General features: G+C 55.4%; 1 protein-coding gene across 6 annotated transcripts; it reads right to left on the reverse strand.

The window, feature by feature from the left end:
- Positions 1 to 1038: 1038 nt before the first annotated feature.
- On the reverse strand, positions 1039 to 11091 carry LBHD2 (LBH domain containing 2). 6 transcript variants are annotated; one of them, XM_079128628.1, is made up of 7 exons: positions 11062 to 11077; positions 10560 to 10786; positions 6157 to 6248; positions 4312 to 4397; positions 2556 to 2715; positions 2276 to 2466; positions 1039 to 1433 (listed from the first exon to the last, which is right to left on the reverse strand). In XM_079128628.1, the coding sequence occupies exons 4-7, from the start codon at positions 4378 to 4380 to the stop codon at positions 1248 to 1250; spliced, it is 606 nt and encodes a 201-aa protein (XP_078984754.1). In that variant the 5' UTR covers positions 4381 to 4397; positions 6157 to 6248; positions 10560 to 10786; positions 11062 to 11077; the 3' UTR covers positions 1039 to 1247. The 6 variants fall into 6 exon arrangements, with proteins under 6 accessions (XP_078984754.1, XP_078984753.1, XP_078984755.1 ...); XM_079128627.1 differs by having other exon boundaries at positions 10560 to 11091; XM_079128629.1 differs by lacking the exons at positions 6157 to 6248; positions 10560 to 10786; positions 11062 to 11077 and adding an exon at positions 4925 to 5804.
- Positions 11092 to 17836: the final 6745 nt, after the last annotated feature.

Here is a 17836-nt window from a genome sequence, read left to right on the forward strand (position 1 = left end):
CTGGGCCCTGCACCCAGCTTGGGCCCACGGGTTTAACATCAAAGCAGGCTCGCGGGTGAGCGCTGCCCCCACCCTCGCGCCCACCTCTACCCTTTTTTGGGAGGTGGGCTGTTTTTAGAAGGAAGGTGTGTTGGAGGAAGCGCGCCTTGGCCCTGGAGGTCAGCACCGGACCAGGAGGGAACAGAGGGCCCTGGGTGTCCCACCTCCCCTGTAGCTAGAAAGGGCGCTGGCTCACCCACCAGTGCCTGTGGACTTTGCAGAGCTAACATGGATGCAGGCTCCCCTCTGCCTGGCCCTAAACTTCCTCAGATCTGGCTCAGGCTGGCCAGGGGCAGGAGGCCAGGCTGGGAGCCAGGGAGGACTGCTCATGTGAGGGAGGGGCAGGGGAGTGGGCCCTGGGCAGGGCAGCTTACTGCCACACCAGCCTGCCCTGACCAGGCAGCAGCACCACCCCCACCCACCCACCCACCCCCATCCCAGGTGGCACAGAGCCGAGAGACCTTGTCATGGACCTGCTGGAGAGAGGAGACACACATGGGGCAGGAAAAGGCGCTTGCCCATGCAACTTCCTACATGGGCTCTGTGGCCAGCTTGGTGGCTTCCTAGCCTCAGAGGTCCCTTCACAGACCCAGCCAAGACTGGCCTTGAGCATCTCACTTTGCATCTTATTTTCCTCATTTGTAAAATGGGACTTTTCAAGCAGTTAATGAGATCCAACTTGGTATAGGACACTTGACCCTGTGCCCTGCTGTACCCAGGTTAAGGGAAGTGACAGGTTCAGGACTCCTGCCCTTAAGACCCTGGACCAAAGGAGGGGTGGGAGGCCATGTAGAAGAGGCTGGTCCTGGCTAGGCTGAGGTAGAGTAGGGAGGGTACCCCTGGGCAGGAGCAGCAGAAAAGTAAACACTACAGCACCTGAAAGCACAACCCTTCAGCAGCCTGGCACTCCCCATCCCCACCCCGAGTGCCAAACCCCCAAGTGGCCACCCACCTGGCACTCTGACCTGGTCAGCCTGGGTTCTGAGGAGAGTCTGGAAGGCTATGGGTAGAACCAAAATTGTCCTCAGTCCCTTGAGTCTCCACCAAGTGTGCTCACTGGCCACCAGGAAGTGCCTTTATTTCTGATTCAAACCACTGAACAAGGAGGATGTGGTTCAGACCTGGGCCTTGGAAGGAAAGGGCAGGGGCTGAGGTCCTGGCCAGACCTGGTGAGACAGAAAGCTCTGCCAACGGGATGTCTGGGAAGGTCAAGCCCTCTCTGTGCAACAGCCCAGCCACACTGGGACTAAGGCCCTTTCCGCAGTCAGAGAGCAGAGCCCCCCGTGTCTTTCTCTGTCACTGGACCAGAGGTGCCTGATCCCTGGAGCTGGCACACTCACTGCCAACATCATCCGCTGCCTTCCCTGGTGTTCCCAGTAGACTCGGGGAGGGGGCTGCAAAAATAGAAAGACAGGCAGAGGGCTGCAGCCTGGGTGGATGGCACCGGTCTAGGCAGGCCTTTGGCAGGGACCTGGGTAGGGGTGAGATGGACAGTTGTGCCAGGCCTAGAGAAGGAGGAGGCTGAGAACCTGCTCTGAGAGCAGGGGTACCCCTCCCCTCCTCTGCACATCAGAGAAAAGGGTGACAGGGTCAAGGGAGACCCAGGCCAAACCTGGACTTTCCAAGGGCCTAATCCCAGAGTTTACCCAAGGGGCAGTCCCTGATGCTGTCCTGGGTCCTGCAGAAACTGACAAAGGGTGAGAGGCTTTGAGCAGGGGAGATTATAGGCATGGACCCCTTCTGGGCCTAAGCTGCAAGGGTTTGCTGAACACCAGGGGCTGAAGTCTAGGGACAGGCAGAGGACAAGGCAGAGTGCGAGCAGCCCTGGCTGGGGCTGGGGTTCAGTCTCTCACTAGAGGATAGGCCTTCAAGGGGTGAGAGGACACAAAACTTCTGAGGACACAGCTTGGTCCTCCTGTCCCCTCCCCAACCCCCAGTGGCTTCAGAGCCATCCCCAGAGACCCCCACTGCCCAGCTTGTTGCCATCCTGTGTCTGGGGCCTGGCCCTGGTGACCCTCCTGCCCCAGGGTCCTCCAGAGGTTCCAGCCTTTGCACAGGGCATCTGCTGCCAGGACAGGAGCTGACCAAGTCCCCATGTGTGCTCTTGTATGTACCCTGACTCCTCCAGGCCCCAGGGGGCACTGTGCAATGTTCCAAAGGTCTTGACTCAATGAGGGAGGAAAGGAGGAGAGGCGGGCCAGTGGGGAGGGGCGGGAATGTGCATTCATTCACTCACCAAAGCTGGCTGTATTTTCCAGGTGCAAGCCTGAGGCCACAAGGGTGGGTGAGGGGACCTCAGTTGCAGGTGGGAGAGAGGAGGGCGATGGCTGGGGGACAGGGCTAGGCGGCGCCTAGGCACCTGGACGCAGGCTGGAGGCAGGTCAAGAGGGTGGATGTGAGCAGGCTGGAGGGATCCAGCGCCTCTTGCTGGAATGGGCAGGAATGAGGCCCTGCTTTGGGACCAGGAGACAGTGCCCCCTTTTCCTCTCAGCGCCCCCACAGGTAGCCTCACTCACCAGCAGCAACAACTTGGCTCTGAAGGGCACCCCTTTGGGTGCCCTCAGGGGGCCAGCGCAGCTCCCCACTTTCCACAGCACCTGCCTCACTGGGCTCCACCACGATCGAGGGCAGCCGCGGGCCCAGCCGAGGGCCCTTCTCCCGGGCACTCCCCACTGCCTGAAGAGAAAGTCGACAGGGGTCAGGGCAATGCCAGGCCCTGGGCCCCCTGCCCCCTCACTCCTCCCCTGCCCCCTGCCCCACTAGGCATCCTGGGCAGGGGTGAGCATGTGTGTGTGTGCACACATGGGTATCCCCAAGAGGGGTCCCACCCCCTCATCCCACTAGCAGGGTGAGGCGCTTGGCAATGGGGTCACAGCTCTCCCTGGGGTCACCAGAGAACACACCTGGGCTCATCCCCAGAATCCTATTTCAGACAGACTGAGGCTGGAGAGGCCGGGGTTACTCCAGGAGCTATGTGTACCCCCAGCCGCTCCTGTACCTAGAAGCCTGCACAACCCCTTCCTGGGGTCTTCCCTGCTGGGACCTTGGCCTCCTCCTTCCATTCAGAGGAGCTGGGAAGATGTTGCCATGGCAACCCCAGCTCTGGCTCATTGTTCAGTGCCCACACCAGCCCTCTGAGTGCCCTCAGCTTCTCCGCCTCCCATTCAAGGCCTTCCAAGGTGGAGACCACAGTACTACCTCACACACCTCCATCTCTCAGCCCCCGCGGCCTGGACCCGCCTGTGCGGTCCAACCTTCTTGCCCTCCCTTAGGCAGGCTCTCTCTTCCTGGAGCTCCCCACCTCCCATCTCTTCCATCTAAAAGGACAGCTGCTTGGTGCAGGTCCTCTGTCCCCCAGTGGCAAATGTGCTCTGCGGAAGGGCAGGAGCTCAGCAGGTGCAATTTGCCAAGTGGTCCTTGAACTGCTGCAGCACAACCACCTGGCAGCGGGCTTCAATGCATGTTGGACCCTCTCTTTTTTTCCACTATGGTATATTTATTTATGGTCATAGCACAATTTGGTCAATTTCATTCCACCAAAAGGGAGGAATGATTTGATTTTTTAAAGGACCCTCTCTTAACCAAGTACTGAGTTGTGAGAACAGGCAATACCAGGTTGGGCCTTCTGTGGAATGAAAGAGCAGACAGACTTCAAAGGACAGCAAAGGACCCCTGTCCTGCCTCCTGCATTGTCAGTTCAGGGTTCCTTCCCCACCCCATCTCCCTCCCCACATGCCATTTTCTTTCCTGCCATACCCCCATCCAGGGCACGGCTCTGCTCAGTGTCCCCACTGTTAAGGGGGCCCAGACTGGCCGAGTTTGCATCCCATAATCCGGGATGGCCTTCAGCAACTCTGGGCTGCTCTCTGCTGGCTTCACTGCTCCCGGCCCAGCACTGGAACCCAGAGCACCCGGGATACTTCCTTTGTGCAGAGACCTCAGTTCTGTGCCACATCCACATCCCACTCCCACAAAACTGGAGCTGGGGGCAGGTCCCTGGCATTGTACCACCCAAGAGTGAACAGAGTATGCTTTTAATCTTGGGGAATGAGCCCTGGTGTCCCCAAATCCAGAAGGATGTTAAGTAAGCCAGTATGGGCCACCTTCAATTGCTTTCTGCACCAGACTTCAGTAAAGAAAAAATAGCAACAGCCTCCCCGACCAGGAGGGGTAAACCGAGGCCAGCAGAGAAGAGAGGCCTGCCCCAAGTCATGATCCAACGCTTGAGGCTGGCTGCCTCCTGTGCCCCCACCCCTTACCTCCACCACTTACCTTCCCTGCTGGGTCACCGGTTCCCTCAGCAGGGCTTAGCTCTGACAAGGTGGGCTGGGGGCTGCTCATGCTGCTGCCTTGCCAGGCTGCACAAAGACAGGAGCAGGAATGAGGTGTCCACTGTGGCTGAAGTTGGATGTCCCCCTCCTCCGGGAAGCCTTTAGATTGCTCACCCCACACCCACCCTACCCTGCCTGGTATAGTGCACAAGGCTCCTGTAGGATCTTTATCATGCTGCTCCCTGCTGAGCCCCCACCCAAGGGGCACTGGACAGCTGTCACACAGTGCAGAGGGGCACAGGTAGGAAGGAAAGAGACTGAACTAGCCTCAAGGCCCTGGAAGGATTCCTGGAAGAAAGTCAGCTGGCCTGAGGGAGGAGTAGGAGGTAGCCAGGTCAGCTGTTCTGAAGCAGGGAACAGCCAGGGCACCTGGGGGACCCAAGTGGGTTTCTGAGCCAGGAACCTGGAGTGACAGAGGCTGACCTCATGCCAGTTCCTCCTCACACTCCACACACCCAGTTAGTCCCTGAGCACCCACCACCAAAGGGGAAATGACATCCTGCCTGCAAAGAGCAAGTGGATCCAAGGACTCTAGAAAGAGATGACTGACCTACCTCTCCACCTGCAGTGTGGCCAGGTGGGCTCTAGGGGTCATGTCCATGTCAGAGGCAGAAATTGGGGTGGGTTCTGGCAATTAGAGACCTGATTCTGGATGGCAGCAGGGGGCCACGGGCAAGGGGCAGAAGAGCTGGAAGAAGATTGGGCCCAGGGAGAGCAGCGACCAGCAGATCAGAATGCCTGTGACACCTGCTGGCTGAGGACCAGGTGCTGTGGGCCCCCAGCAAGGGGAGGAGCTGCTATTCTGGGAAGTGAGATTTCCTTCAACAAACTCCCAGTTCAGGTCAGCTCAGGTCCCAGAGAAGCCCAGGAAGGAGAAGGGCACACAATACTATGTGTTGAGGTGGGAGATGTCCCCACGCCGTGAGCAGCCAATCCATGCCTACTGGAGCCTCTTCCCAGTTCCAGATCCCACGGAATGCCCCCATGACCCGCTGTCCCAGGTCTGGCCCTCCACTGAACCCCTTCTAGAATCTCATCCCAGAACCTTAGGATCTCGAGTAGAGCCCATGGCAGCCAGGACAGACCAGAGAGAGGTCTGAGAGACCCAGGCAGATGTGGGCAAGGCAGGGAAACCACTGGCCACAGGGACAAGGCAAGGTGATGGAACTGGAGACAGACCAGACGGAGGCAGAGACAGAGCACCAGAGAGGAATGAGGAGGAGAGGAGAGCTGTCACAGCGAACGAGGAAGGGGTGGGGGCGGCAGGCCGAAAGCAAGCGCCCAAGGGCTGCTCCTCTCCTGCCAGAGTCCAGTGCCAGCGTGGGCGGGCGGCACCGGGAGCACCGTCCACACATCCAGGTGCTCCCAGGTGTAGAGAGCCAGGTCCCGTCGGGCACAGTCACCAGGGGTTCCAGAGATGATCCCGACGCCCAAGCCCGCCTTTCGCCCCAGGAGCTCCCGCTCAACCCCTCCCCCTCCTCTCCCACCCACCCGCCCGCCCCCGCGGCCAGGAAAGGTGGAGAGGGGCCTCCCCGCCCTCACGCACACTCACCGCCCGCGCTGGGTGCTCGCCGGACCTCCGCTCGCCTGGCGCTGCGCTCGCCAGCCGGCTCTCCTCCCCGAGTCCCGCCCGCCCCCGCGCTCTCCGCCCACACGCGCTCGCTCTCCCGGCCTCTCCTTCACACGCCCGCCTTCTGCTGGTGGGCGTGGCCGCCCCTCAGTGCCCCCTCCCTGCCCACTCTAACCTCGGCTTCATCTCCCCTGATCCCACTCCCGAGGACCTGACCTCAGCCACTTGCGTGCAGAATTAGGTGGGGCCAGAAACAGGAAGAGGACTCCCTTCCATGGGGACAACAGAAGAGAGAAGTGAAGAGGACCCTGAAAGCCCAAAGTGGGGAGATCAATCCACAGCCCCTGGCACCTTCACCCCCAGTCTCATTCACCGCAAAGGAGCAAAGCAGCCCTGGAACAGTCAGTCCCATCCAGTCTGTGCACACTCCTGATACCTGAGGCCAGGTGCATAATCTCTGAGGCTCATGACTCTCCATCTAACATCCACTATCAATTATCTAACTTCCATCTGACATTCACAATCTAACATCCACACCTAGTTAAGGTTCTTCTGCCATCCAACCACCATCCAACATCAGCCATCTACCATCCATCACTCACTATCAGTAACCCATCACCCTTCCCATCCCTTGTCCACCATCTGCCTTCCACACTCCAACTCCATTCATCCATTCACCGTCCACCATTCAATCATCATCCAGGATCCAATATCCATCCACTATCTACCACCAGCCATCATCCAACAACCAATATCCACTAATCATCCATTCTCTGTCACTACATGCTGTCCAATCATAATCCATCCACTATGCATTCATCCATGCACCACCCACACCCACAATTTGCCAAATACTGATACACCATGAAAATGCCCATCAATCCAGCATCCATTTACCAAGTTTTCATCCACCATTTATCCAGCTATCACTCCCTATGTAGCAGCTTTCCAACAAATATTTAACAACTATCTTTCCATCCATATTTTGTGGGTCCATCTACCATTTATCTGTCAATCATCAATTACTCTCTATTTATTATTCATGTATGCTGTTATCCATTAGCTTTCATCCAGTCAGCCACAATTCATTCATCGATAATGCAGTCATCAGACATTTACCTTCCATCATTTATTCATAGTCCTATGAACTACAATCCACCATCCATCCATCCACCATCCCACCCTCCACCACCTCTTATTGCCATCCAATTCATATCTATCTATTCAATGTCCATCTCTTGATATCCTCCATCCATCCATTATCTAACTACAATTCACTGTTCTTTCAAAATCCATCCAGTATCATCTACCATCTATTTATATGTGGCCTAAAAAAAGGTACTGAGTGCCATATTTGTGACAGGTATTGTTGTAGGTGTTGGTTACAGAGCAGTGAGCATTCTTTGACCATCATCCATCCACCATATTGTGCAAAACCGCGGTTGCTTGCCAACAGGGCTGCTTCAAGCGGCTCGCTGCGCACCTTCTCTTACGGGAAACCGTGGCTTCTTTTTCTTTTCGCTTACCGAAAACCGCTTGCGGAAAACCGCCGCTCCTCGCGCTTACGGCCCAACCAGCGGGACAGAAGACATATACTCTTTAGAAGTTCATGAAGCTGCTTCCCCTTTATTCCAATAACTCCCTCAATATATAAGCAGTCTCATGCATAAGCAATTGTAACCAGATATGTCCATCCAATCCTGTTAAAGGTCAAGCAGTCACTTGCTCGAGCATACATGTAAAGTATATCTGTCCACGCTAGGCAGCTGAACTGATTATAATACAGCCAGTTGTAAACGCGTTCTGCCTTTCTCCACGCATATTCAGAACACCGTTTGCTCTCTGCCAGTCGCCATCTTCTGATGCACATGGCGTAACCCTGGGCCCGGATTCCGCCCGCCACACCATATAATCCATTCACCATCCATCCATGCATTGTCCCCCATCTATTATTCACTATCCATTCAGTATCCATCTTTGTTGGTCATCCATTCACTATTCATTTGCTATCTCTATCCACTTACCATATACCATTCACCACCTTTTATCCAACCAACATCTCTCCATTGTCTAACCATCCACCATTTACCTTTCATACATCCATTTTCCAAGATGTAACCATTTACTATTTACAAAACCACCTGTCCATTTAACGTCTAATCATCATCTACCTGGTGAGAGTCTCTTCATTCATTACATACCCATTGTCCATCTTCCATTTACACCTCCAAGGACAGTGGTACACAACCCATTATCACCCAGGTGGCAATTATTCATTTATTTGGTGCTTGTTTTAGTTAGCTTTTCATCCTCTCCATGACCAAAACACTCGACAAGAACAACTTGGGGGGCAGGGAGTTTATTTGGGGCTCTAAGTTTTAGAGGTCTCAGTTTGTAAGTGGCTGCTGTATTGCTCTGGGCTCAAGGTGAGGCAGTACATCCTGGAGAAAAAGTCCAGTGAAGGAAAACTCCTCAGCTCATGGTAGGAAGGGATCCCAGGAATAAACACTCTTCCAGGGTATGTACCAGTGACCCACCTTCTCCACCCACACCTCACCTGCCTGCAGGTGCAACTAGGATGGACTGATTAGGTTACAGCTTTCTTGATCTAATCATGTCACCTATGAATATTCCTGCATTAACAGGAGTTCTGAGGGGACACTATCCAAACCATAACAGTGCTTCATTTATATGTTGCATCTATTCTCTGTTCAGGCACATACAGTCACCACCCAACTTCCTTCTGACATCCATCATTTATGATCCAGCCATCAATCCTATATCCATTAACATTTATCTACCATCCATCCATTCTCTAGGTATAGATTCATCACTATCATCCACTAACCATTATCTACCACCCACTATCCATATATATTTCATGATTCATCCATCCACTGAGCACCTACCATCTACCACCTATTACCTACAATGGCATACACTGTCTATAGATTCATTCAGTATCCATCAATCCATTTTGTCAGCTTCCATATCACTCCATCTTCTATCTGTCAATCTACAGTTGATCTATTCATCATCACTTAATCAACCACCATTACATAGATGCAATTACCAACTTCCATCCATCCACCATCTAGCATCACCATCTGCCATGTTTCCAGTACCTAGCCAACCATTATTCATGCATCCACCTACACACACATACTCATTCTCCATTGTGTTCATTATTCATCTATTAGTTCATTTGTTCATCTAGTCATTTATCCCCACCAATCATCCCACCACCAGTAATTCACCCATCCATCTCCTTCCATGTATTTTTCTATTATCCTTACATTATATTCTCATATTAATCATATATGCATAAGCATGAGTCAACACTTTTCACCCTGTCTCTCCACTACTCATTTCCATCATTCATCCATTTCCTCGCCATTCTTTTGCCCATTAATCCATAAGTGAAATACTCATTTATTAATAACTATTAATATTAAATATAAATAGTAAACATTTATTACTCAGTACAAGTGCTGGATTCTGGGATCACTGAGATGAATAATGCCCAATTCAAATTCATGGCCTGATGGTCCCAAGGGAGCAAACGGTCAGAGAGAGAATTGTCAGTGTAAATGTATATTATGCTGAAACTTCAGTGCCTCCGTCTCCTGGAAATGGGGTGAAGGAAGCAAGAGGAGCCTGAGTGGGTACTGTGGTTACAGCATGGAGACCTGATAAGGTGAGACTGCAAGGCGAGAACACCTGGCTGAGGAATCAGTCCCCAGCATAGGACAACAGGGAGGTCTGGGACATCATTGGGCAGGCAAATACCCCAGTTAGCTAAGGTCTTAGAAGAGACCCCCATTCACTGTCTACAGTGTAGATGTGCTTCTGCACTCCAGATCACAGGAACCAGAAGAACAGGGGCTTGCTTGCCTTAGGGTCATGCAGCAATGTTGAATGTGTTAAACTCCTGGCATGCTGGTCACTATGGCTGCAACTGCACCATCTCCATACCTGATGCCCAGGAAGTGCTTTGGGCCGACATGGCCCCCTCCTACAATCTCACCCCCAAAGGTACCCACCTCCTTGCCACTTGGGCAGGAATTGCTCTCCCTACTTGTTAATTTGGGTGTTAACTATCACCTAAGGTGTTAGTTGTTACCCCAGGTGTTAGCTGCCAAGGGTCTCACAGCTCCTGGAGATTGCTCCTACTAGAGCTCTCCAGAAAGGCCCTTGAGGTGTGCGCTCTGATGACAGGGGACAGGGGCACCTCCAAGGACAGGCCTGGAGCCTAGAGCTGAGCTTGTAGGTCCCATATGGGCTGGCCTTTGCTCTAGCCTCCCCCTCCCTCCTGCTTTCACCAGGGACCCTCACAGGAAACAGGCAGAGCTGAAAGCAGAGTTCTGTGTCATGCTGCACCTCCTCTTTGCTGTGGGTCTAGAGAGCCCATGCCCCTTCTGGGCCTGTCCCTTCCAATGCAGTACGAGAAGGTTAAGAACCAACCATCTCTTAACGTTCTCTGGCAGTGCTGAGACTGTAGTAGTTAAACCTTCCCCAGCATCCCCCCAACACACACACACACACACACACACACACACACACACACACACACACACCCTTCCAAAGCTTCGGTGGAGAGGACGGTAGTATCAGCATGCCTGGCTCTGGGCCAGGAAGGTTGGCTCTTGTCGTCCTCTGGTGGTCATTCTCAGGTAAAGCACTTCCCGGGAGGTAGCACAAGGCAGACAATATATTTGCATATCTTTGCAACGTTCCATACTGGAAGGGTGACATGGACACCGTCGTCCTACATTTTGTCCTCAGGTGCTGATCCTTGAGGCAAGTCCAAATTCTCTGCCTTTGATGGGCTTGTGGGCAGCTGGTCCTAAGTAAACGACCGCAGGGGAGGAGAGGAGGGGCGGAGGTCCTGGGCACCGGCTGACCGCGGTGAGGTTCAGCAGAAGGAAACCTGGATCCCCCACCCCACCCCCCCCGCCCCTACGGTCTCTCCCCACTACAAGGAAAAGCCCGGGCAAGGATTTTCAGCTGTTTTACTCCAACACTAAATCCCAGGTTCCTAAATATTGGCTGGCGGCACAAAGTTTGTGGACGTAAATAACCAGATTTCGGAGTTTAAAAGATACCTTAATAAAATCCTACCAACAGAGACAGTCCCAGAGAGCTGGGAGAGCAGGCGAGGGCTGCACACTGCAGCTGGCCATTCCCTGGGCCTGTGGACCCGAGAGCCGCCGGCATTGCCACGGCGCCCACCTCGGCCTCCCTCCAAGCCTGCGATGAGCCCCGGGACAAGTCGGGGGGACAGATCCAGCCCGAGCCACACCCGGAGTGGGACACTCTGCCCTCCCAGCGAGCGTGGAGCGGGGGCGGGAGGAGGGACCTGGCCTTCACCTGCCACAGGACTGCGCCTGACCGGCGGGCGTAGTGGGGAGCAGGGGGCCGGCGGCGGGTCTCCAGCGCCCCCTTCCGGCCTGGGCGGCAAGCGCCGCGCTCGTGCTCGGACTCCGAGGGGGAGGCAACCCCGCGCGGGCGCGTGGACCTGAGCGGCTCGGCCTGTCGATCCGAGTCCCTGGCCCTCGGTCGTGCCCCACCAGAGCGAGCGGGGATCCGGGGTAGGAAGAGCCAGGGAAGGGCGCCGGGTGGACACTCCTGTCCCAGTCTGCACCGCCGCCTCCAGTCCCTCCCCCGCTACGGCAGAGAAACTGAGGCTCAGGGGGTTTGGGCCACGCGCTGCCGACGCCCTGCTCGCCAAGGCACGGATGAGGAAGTCGAAGCCAGGACGCTTGAGCAGAGGGCTTGGCCGGGCGGGACGCGGAAGGGAGGTCGGGTTCCCGGGCGCGATCGATCCAGGGCCCAGAACCGCCGGACTGCAGCCGGGCGGCGGAGGGTGTGGGTGAGCTTGAGGGACAGGTGACCTTGGACCGGTAGCCAGGTGGTGAGGACAGCGCAGCAAGAGCCCAAAGGCCGAGTGCCACTGCAGGTGACCATGCTGACCAGCGGAAAGGAAGGGAGTTGTCCACAACCACGCCCTCGGAGGTCATCCCGGGCAAGGTCATCATCCGGCCCACCCTCGCCCCACCCGTCACAAGTGACAGTGCTTGTCCTCGTGACTCTCACTGGCCCCACCCCAACCCATCCAGCTGCGAACGGAGACAGGCCTGGCTCATGGTGTCTGTGTGGATGGATGAGGGGTCCGGGTCAGGGGTTTGGCTGCAGAGCCTTCTGAGGACTCACTGGCCGTGGTAGGCGGCCAGCCTCTGACATACCCCAATCCCACCCACTAAGGAGCAGCTCCTGTTCACAGAGGTGGGCACAGATGCTTCTCCAGGACTAGTCGGTGAATGAGTGGCAATTGTTACAGGCCACCGTGGGGTAACAAACACAGTTTAAAACGAGTGCCCTTTGTGTATATTCGCATAGCATGGAGATGTGGAAGCCTAGCAGGCTGACACAGCACTTCCTGTAGGGCAGGCCCTGTTCAGGCGCTTTGCCTACAACTGGATCATTTTCTTAAGCATGACCTCTGTGGGAATGACACATCAGTCCATTTTACAGAGAAAGAAACGAGGCCCAGGAGCTAAGGCAGCCATGCAGGTCAGAGCTGAGTGAGTGGAGTCACTCCGATTTGGAGTGGGGTCTTGCACCAGGCTTAAATCACTGGGTTGCCTGCCATCTCGGGCCAGATACTGAGGGGCAGAGGAGGCACACCTTTCTCAGCACCCCCTTGAAACTGGCCCCACTCCAGTGGAGACCCAGGGACCTCTACTTCTCACCTCAGCACTAGGGACAGAAGCTGGTAACCTCTGTTCCCTGGTACAGAAGCAGACATTGAGACTGAGAGAGAGGCCTGTGTCCTCCAGGTCGCAAAACTAGAAAAGGGCAGAACTGTGGTTGGACTCTAGTTTTCCCTGGCCCTTCCTGTCTGCCCGCTTTCTGCCATCCGAGACCAGCTGGCCACAGGGGAACCTGGCATTCTCCCTCCCCTCCCTACCAGAGCCTCTGCTGGGTATTAGGCCCCCAGATTCCCACTCTGCTTCTTCACTCCCCAGCCTTGACTTGGCTCTGACTGGGGTTTAAAAGCCCCTGGGTGAATCCCAGGCACCCTAGGAGCAAAGCCATGACCAAGGCTCCCACGGGTAGAGGACACAGCCCTTCCCCACTTCAGCCCCACCTACAGGTAGGAGCAGGGCGGGGTTCAAGGCTTGGTTGGAGCGCCCAGCGTGGCACTCCCAGGGGTGTGCCTGCCACCCCGGGTCCTGCCCAGCTTCTGCAACCAGGAGCAGCCAGGAAGAACAGAGTGGATGCCAGGACAGACCCCTGGTGCTCCAGCACCTTCCCCAGCCCATCTGCCCATCCCTCACCTGTGCAGTGATTCAGCCTGGCAGGCCAGCCTTTCCTTCTAGTGACTGTTCAACAAGGGCACTAACTTGGGCCCACCTGCATCACCAAAGCTCTAGTGCAGGTTCCCCAGCTCTGCATCTGTCCGTCCTTAGGAGGTGTGTGCACGGGAGAAAGGGCCCAGCAACAGGCCCTGTGTCAACAGGCCTGGTGCTGACCCAGGCTCCAGGACTCTAGAGTCCAAATTGTGCCAGGCCTGGCTCAGGGGTTTGAAGGCTGATTTGAGGGGTGGTCTTCTGAGCATGGGTGGGGAGGGCAGTGCTAGAGCCAGTATAACGATCACTAATGATGCTGAAGACCTGGGTTCTGGGGCACCCACTGCACTCGCCCTGTGCATTATCTACTTTATCCTCAGGCCTTGTGAGATGGGACTGCTATTATGACCTTTGAGCAGATGAGGAGTTATCTAGCAACAGCAGGGTGCGGTGGAGCATGCCTATAATTCCAGCAACATGGGAAACTGAGGGAGGAGGATTGTAAATTCCAGCAACTTAGTGAGGCCCTCAGCAACTTATTGAGACACTGTCTCAAAATAAACAAAATGGGCTGGGGACGTAGCTTAATGGTAGAGCACCTACCTAGTATGTGCAAAGCCCTGGGTTCTTTCTTATTTTAGTACCCCCAAAATATAATAAGTAAATAAAAGTCTGCTAAAGGGTGTGTAATCCTTTGCCCAGGTGCAAGCAGTATCTAGACTAGATGTCACCCTGAAGTTCCCTGAGTCTCCTTCATTCTTACTCAACATTGGCAGGGTTTGGACCTTGAATGTCCCCCAAAGGAAGGTTTCTATGTTGAAGGCCTGGTCTCCAGTTTGGGCAGCACTTCTGGGAGGTGAGGGAACCTTTAGGTGGGGCCTTGTGGAAGGAGGTTAGGTCATCAGAGGTGTGGTCTGGAGCCAGGAATATTAGAATCTTAGCCCCTTCCTGTTGCTCTCTTTGTCATGCCCTTGGCATGATGTTCTATGCCACCGCAGGGGCAAGGCAACAGGCCAAACAACCACGGATTGAAAACTCTGAAGCCATGAACCAAAATAAACCTTTCCATCTTATAAATTGATTGGATCAAGTATTTTTTTTCATAGTAACAGAAAGCTGACAAACATAGGTAGGCAGCAGGAGGAAAGTCCATGCCCCGAAGGCCAAGACCAGAGACCCTGGAGGGAGGCTGCACCACAGCAAATCAGTCCAGAAGTTCTCAGTCCTGAGTCTGTGGCAGAAGCCCCCACCTGCTCTTTGCAGCTCTGGGTGAGTGGGTCTGGGGTGCATTTATAACAAGTTGTCGCTGTTGCTACTCCAAAGGACCCTGAATGCCAGCCTAGGGACTCTCCTTCATCCCCAAGGCACTGGGGAGGCATGGAAGACTTCTGAGTAAGGGAGGGAGGCGGCCAGTGCTGACCTGTGGGAAGTCATCTTTAGCAGCCAGGAGGTGGGTGAGAATGCTGGGGAAGGAAGGGAGCATCACAGGGCCGAGGCTTACCAGGCCCTTGATTGCCTTGGTCTCTGCCCTTCCATCTTTGTTGTTATCAGCTGCTTTGTGTCTACAATCTAGGACCATCTATATGTACTCTATCCCTTGTGACTGCAGGCTGCACACATGACTTCCCTGAAGCCTCACAGACTGCAATAGTGGATCCTCTTCCCCTTTCAGATGAGGATCTGGAGGTCCCAGAGTCAGTGTCTGGCTCCCTTGTGCTCTCACCCAGCTCATGGAGCGCCACAAGTGTGCAGCTGCTGGGCACTGCTGGGTTCAGTGCCCCTGGATTCAGGGGACGTTCCTGGCCTCAATGGGCATTTCCCAGAAGGACTAGCCTGAGGGATTAGAAGGGCAGGGCTTGCCGAGTGACCAGAAACAAGAGATGGAGTCTCAAGGGAGGGAGGGGCAGGTCGGGTGGTGCTGCCCCTCTCATTTAGAAGGAAGAGGAGAGAGCTGACCCTGGAACTCAGGAAGATAATCACCTGCACTTGGCTGCCTGGAGAGGAGAGTGACCTTCAGCCAGGACACTGCTAGGGGCCATGTAGCAGGGCCATGGGGAAAAGCCCATCTTTGTCTCCTCCCTCCGTCCCAGGTTTTCGGCAGGGCTCCCCCTTGTCTGCAAGGTAGTGTCCATGTGCTCTCCCAGATGCACAGCTAGAGAGGGTGGAGGGGGCCTCAGAGGGCCATCAGAAGACCTGGGGCACGGCGGGGACAGCTGAGCCGCCAGCTCCTCCCTATACCTCCCTGTGGTTCCCACCTTCTCCCTCTGTCACTGGGCTCTTTGCAAAGGCCCTTGCTGAGATGGCCCTGTCTGAGGGTGCCGGTTGATTCTGGCAGGCCTGGCTGATGCAGACTTGTGCACCCATGTTCAGGCTGCCGCCTGGCTCAGCTCTGAGGTTGTCACCCGTCTGGCTCCCCTGGCCTGGAGGCCGGTGGGTCTGCCAGGGTGGCTTTCTGGCTTTCCAGGATTACACATTTGGCCCTTGATTACTTGGCTTCTGTGATAAGGTCTCCTTTGGTTCTGATCCCTGAGGAGGAGGAATTCCCCAACCCTCAGCCTGACACAGCCAGTCACATTATACCTGGGCCTCCAGGGGCCCTTCGTCCCCTCCGGTGTCCCCCATCGCTGGCTTCCTGACTTTCCTTCGCACAAACAGTACTTCCATTAAGTCTTACCCTGGCAGGGTAGCGGCCTGTGCCCCTGATTTTCAAAGTCCTTGATGTGGTCAGCTCAGATGTTGAGAATGAGAAGAAAAAACACCTTCAGAGGGAGCTGAGGCCTAAGGAGTCTGGTGGCAGGAAACCTCAGGAGCCACTGCCAGGGGACCATGGCAGCAGGACCAGGCAGGCAATGGCAAGGAGGGAGCAGCTGCTCAGACACTCCCATCCCTCTGCCACCACCTGGACGTGTCTGGGCCTGTGGGGTCTGCCTGGCTCATGGCTGCACCCACCTGCCTGCCCGTGCTCGCTGACCACCTCCTGCTTGCCATGTCTAGGGCTCCTGCCCAGCAGCCATGCAGGCTGCCTCCTTCCTGCTTGGATTGCCTCTGATCCAAGTAAGCAAGGGCCAAGTGTGTAATCCGGAAAGCCAGAAAGCCACCCTGGGAGACCCACCGGCCCCCAGGTCAGGGGAGCCAGACGGGTGACAACCTCAGAGCTGAGCCAGGCAGCAGCCTGAACGTGGGCGCACAGGATCCAAGAGAGAAGATGAAGAGAGGCCTCCACAGCCTCCCCAGGGTCTGTCGGCAAGCCCACGTCACATCACCCGCCACCCTTTCACCTTCCTCAGGGTCACTTCTCCCCCAGATTCTCCCTTTCACTCCTCTGTGATCTGTCCACAGGACTGGATCGGATGCTCCAGCATCCTCACACTGGCAGTGCTGGCGAGGAGTGGCTGTTCACCAGTTTTTCCTGGTTTGAATGGATGACTCTACGTCCTCCCCTGGTTGGGGACTGAACCCAGGGGCACTCTACCACAGAGCCACATCCAAGCCCTTTTCATTTTTTATTTGAGACAGGGTCTCACTAAGTTGCTGAGGCTGGCCTGGAACTTGTGATCCTCCTGCCTCAGCCTCCGGAGCGCCACTGTGCCAGGCAGTCCGCTTCTGTTATAGCAGAAGTAATGTTGCAATGAATAGCGCTACACTCGTGACCATGGCCCTACAGGGGTTCCACGGTGCGGACCATGCGAGCAGCCTGCTCTGTGTGTCAGCAGGGTCTAGACAGGTCAGGAAGGGATGGGCTGCTGTTACCAGCTCTGGTGCTCTGGGAGTGACCAGAGGGAAGAGTGACCAGACCTGAGACAGGAGCCCCAGGAGAAGGGCCCCATACAGGAGCTGAGCTATCAGTTTCCTGGGGAAGAAACTCCCCCCCACTCTTACCTGGCTCCCTCTGCATGCTAGAGTCTCCCAGGAGTCAGAAGGCAAGGTGGCCTGTGGGGACAGCCCACATGGGACTCAGAACTGGATGGGGGGTTCTGGAAGGGAAAGACAAACTATCCACCCCCTCGGTCCTTTAGCATCCACCACCCGAGGAAAACATGTCCTAAACCCCAAAGGCACACAATGTCCTTAGCCTCTGGTGGTCATGTGACCACTGGGGTGTACGCCTATGTGAAGCCTAAGACAGCACCAGCAGAACTCTGGCACAGGTGGGCAAGTGGAAGGGCCGAGAAGGAAGCAGAAGGTCCCTTACCCACGGTGGGCTCCTCAGCACCACTGTTTTCTTAGCCTCAGTGGGATGACCCAAACTATTGTTTGTTCAGGATCTAAGTCGTCTCTGGGCCTGTCCCTAATGACCTCCTTTCCCTTGCCCGGTGATAAGAATGACTAGCAAGAAGCAGTCAGAAGTGGCTCAGCAAAGCCCCTGGGCTCCACATCGGGCAGAACCAATCCACATCTACCTGATGTTGGGGTCTGAGGAGTCCCTTTCTTGCCTGTTGGCTTGGGGTGGGGCCAGCAGAGCTGGAAAGGGGAGGGGCAGCCTCAGCTGGGGTCTGTCTGTCGGAACCATGACTGTGTTTCCTGAGGGAAGCATTCCTTTCTTG

Source organism: Sciurus vulgaris, assembly GCF_902686455.1.
Source record: "Sciurus vulgaris genome assembly, chromosome: 2".
In the NCBI taxonomy this organism is placed as follows: Eukaryota; Metazoa; Chordata; class Mammalia; order Rodentia; family Sciuridae; genus Sciurus; species Sciurus vulgaris.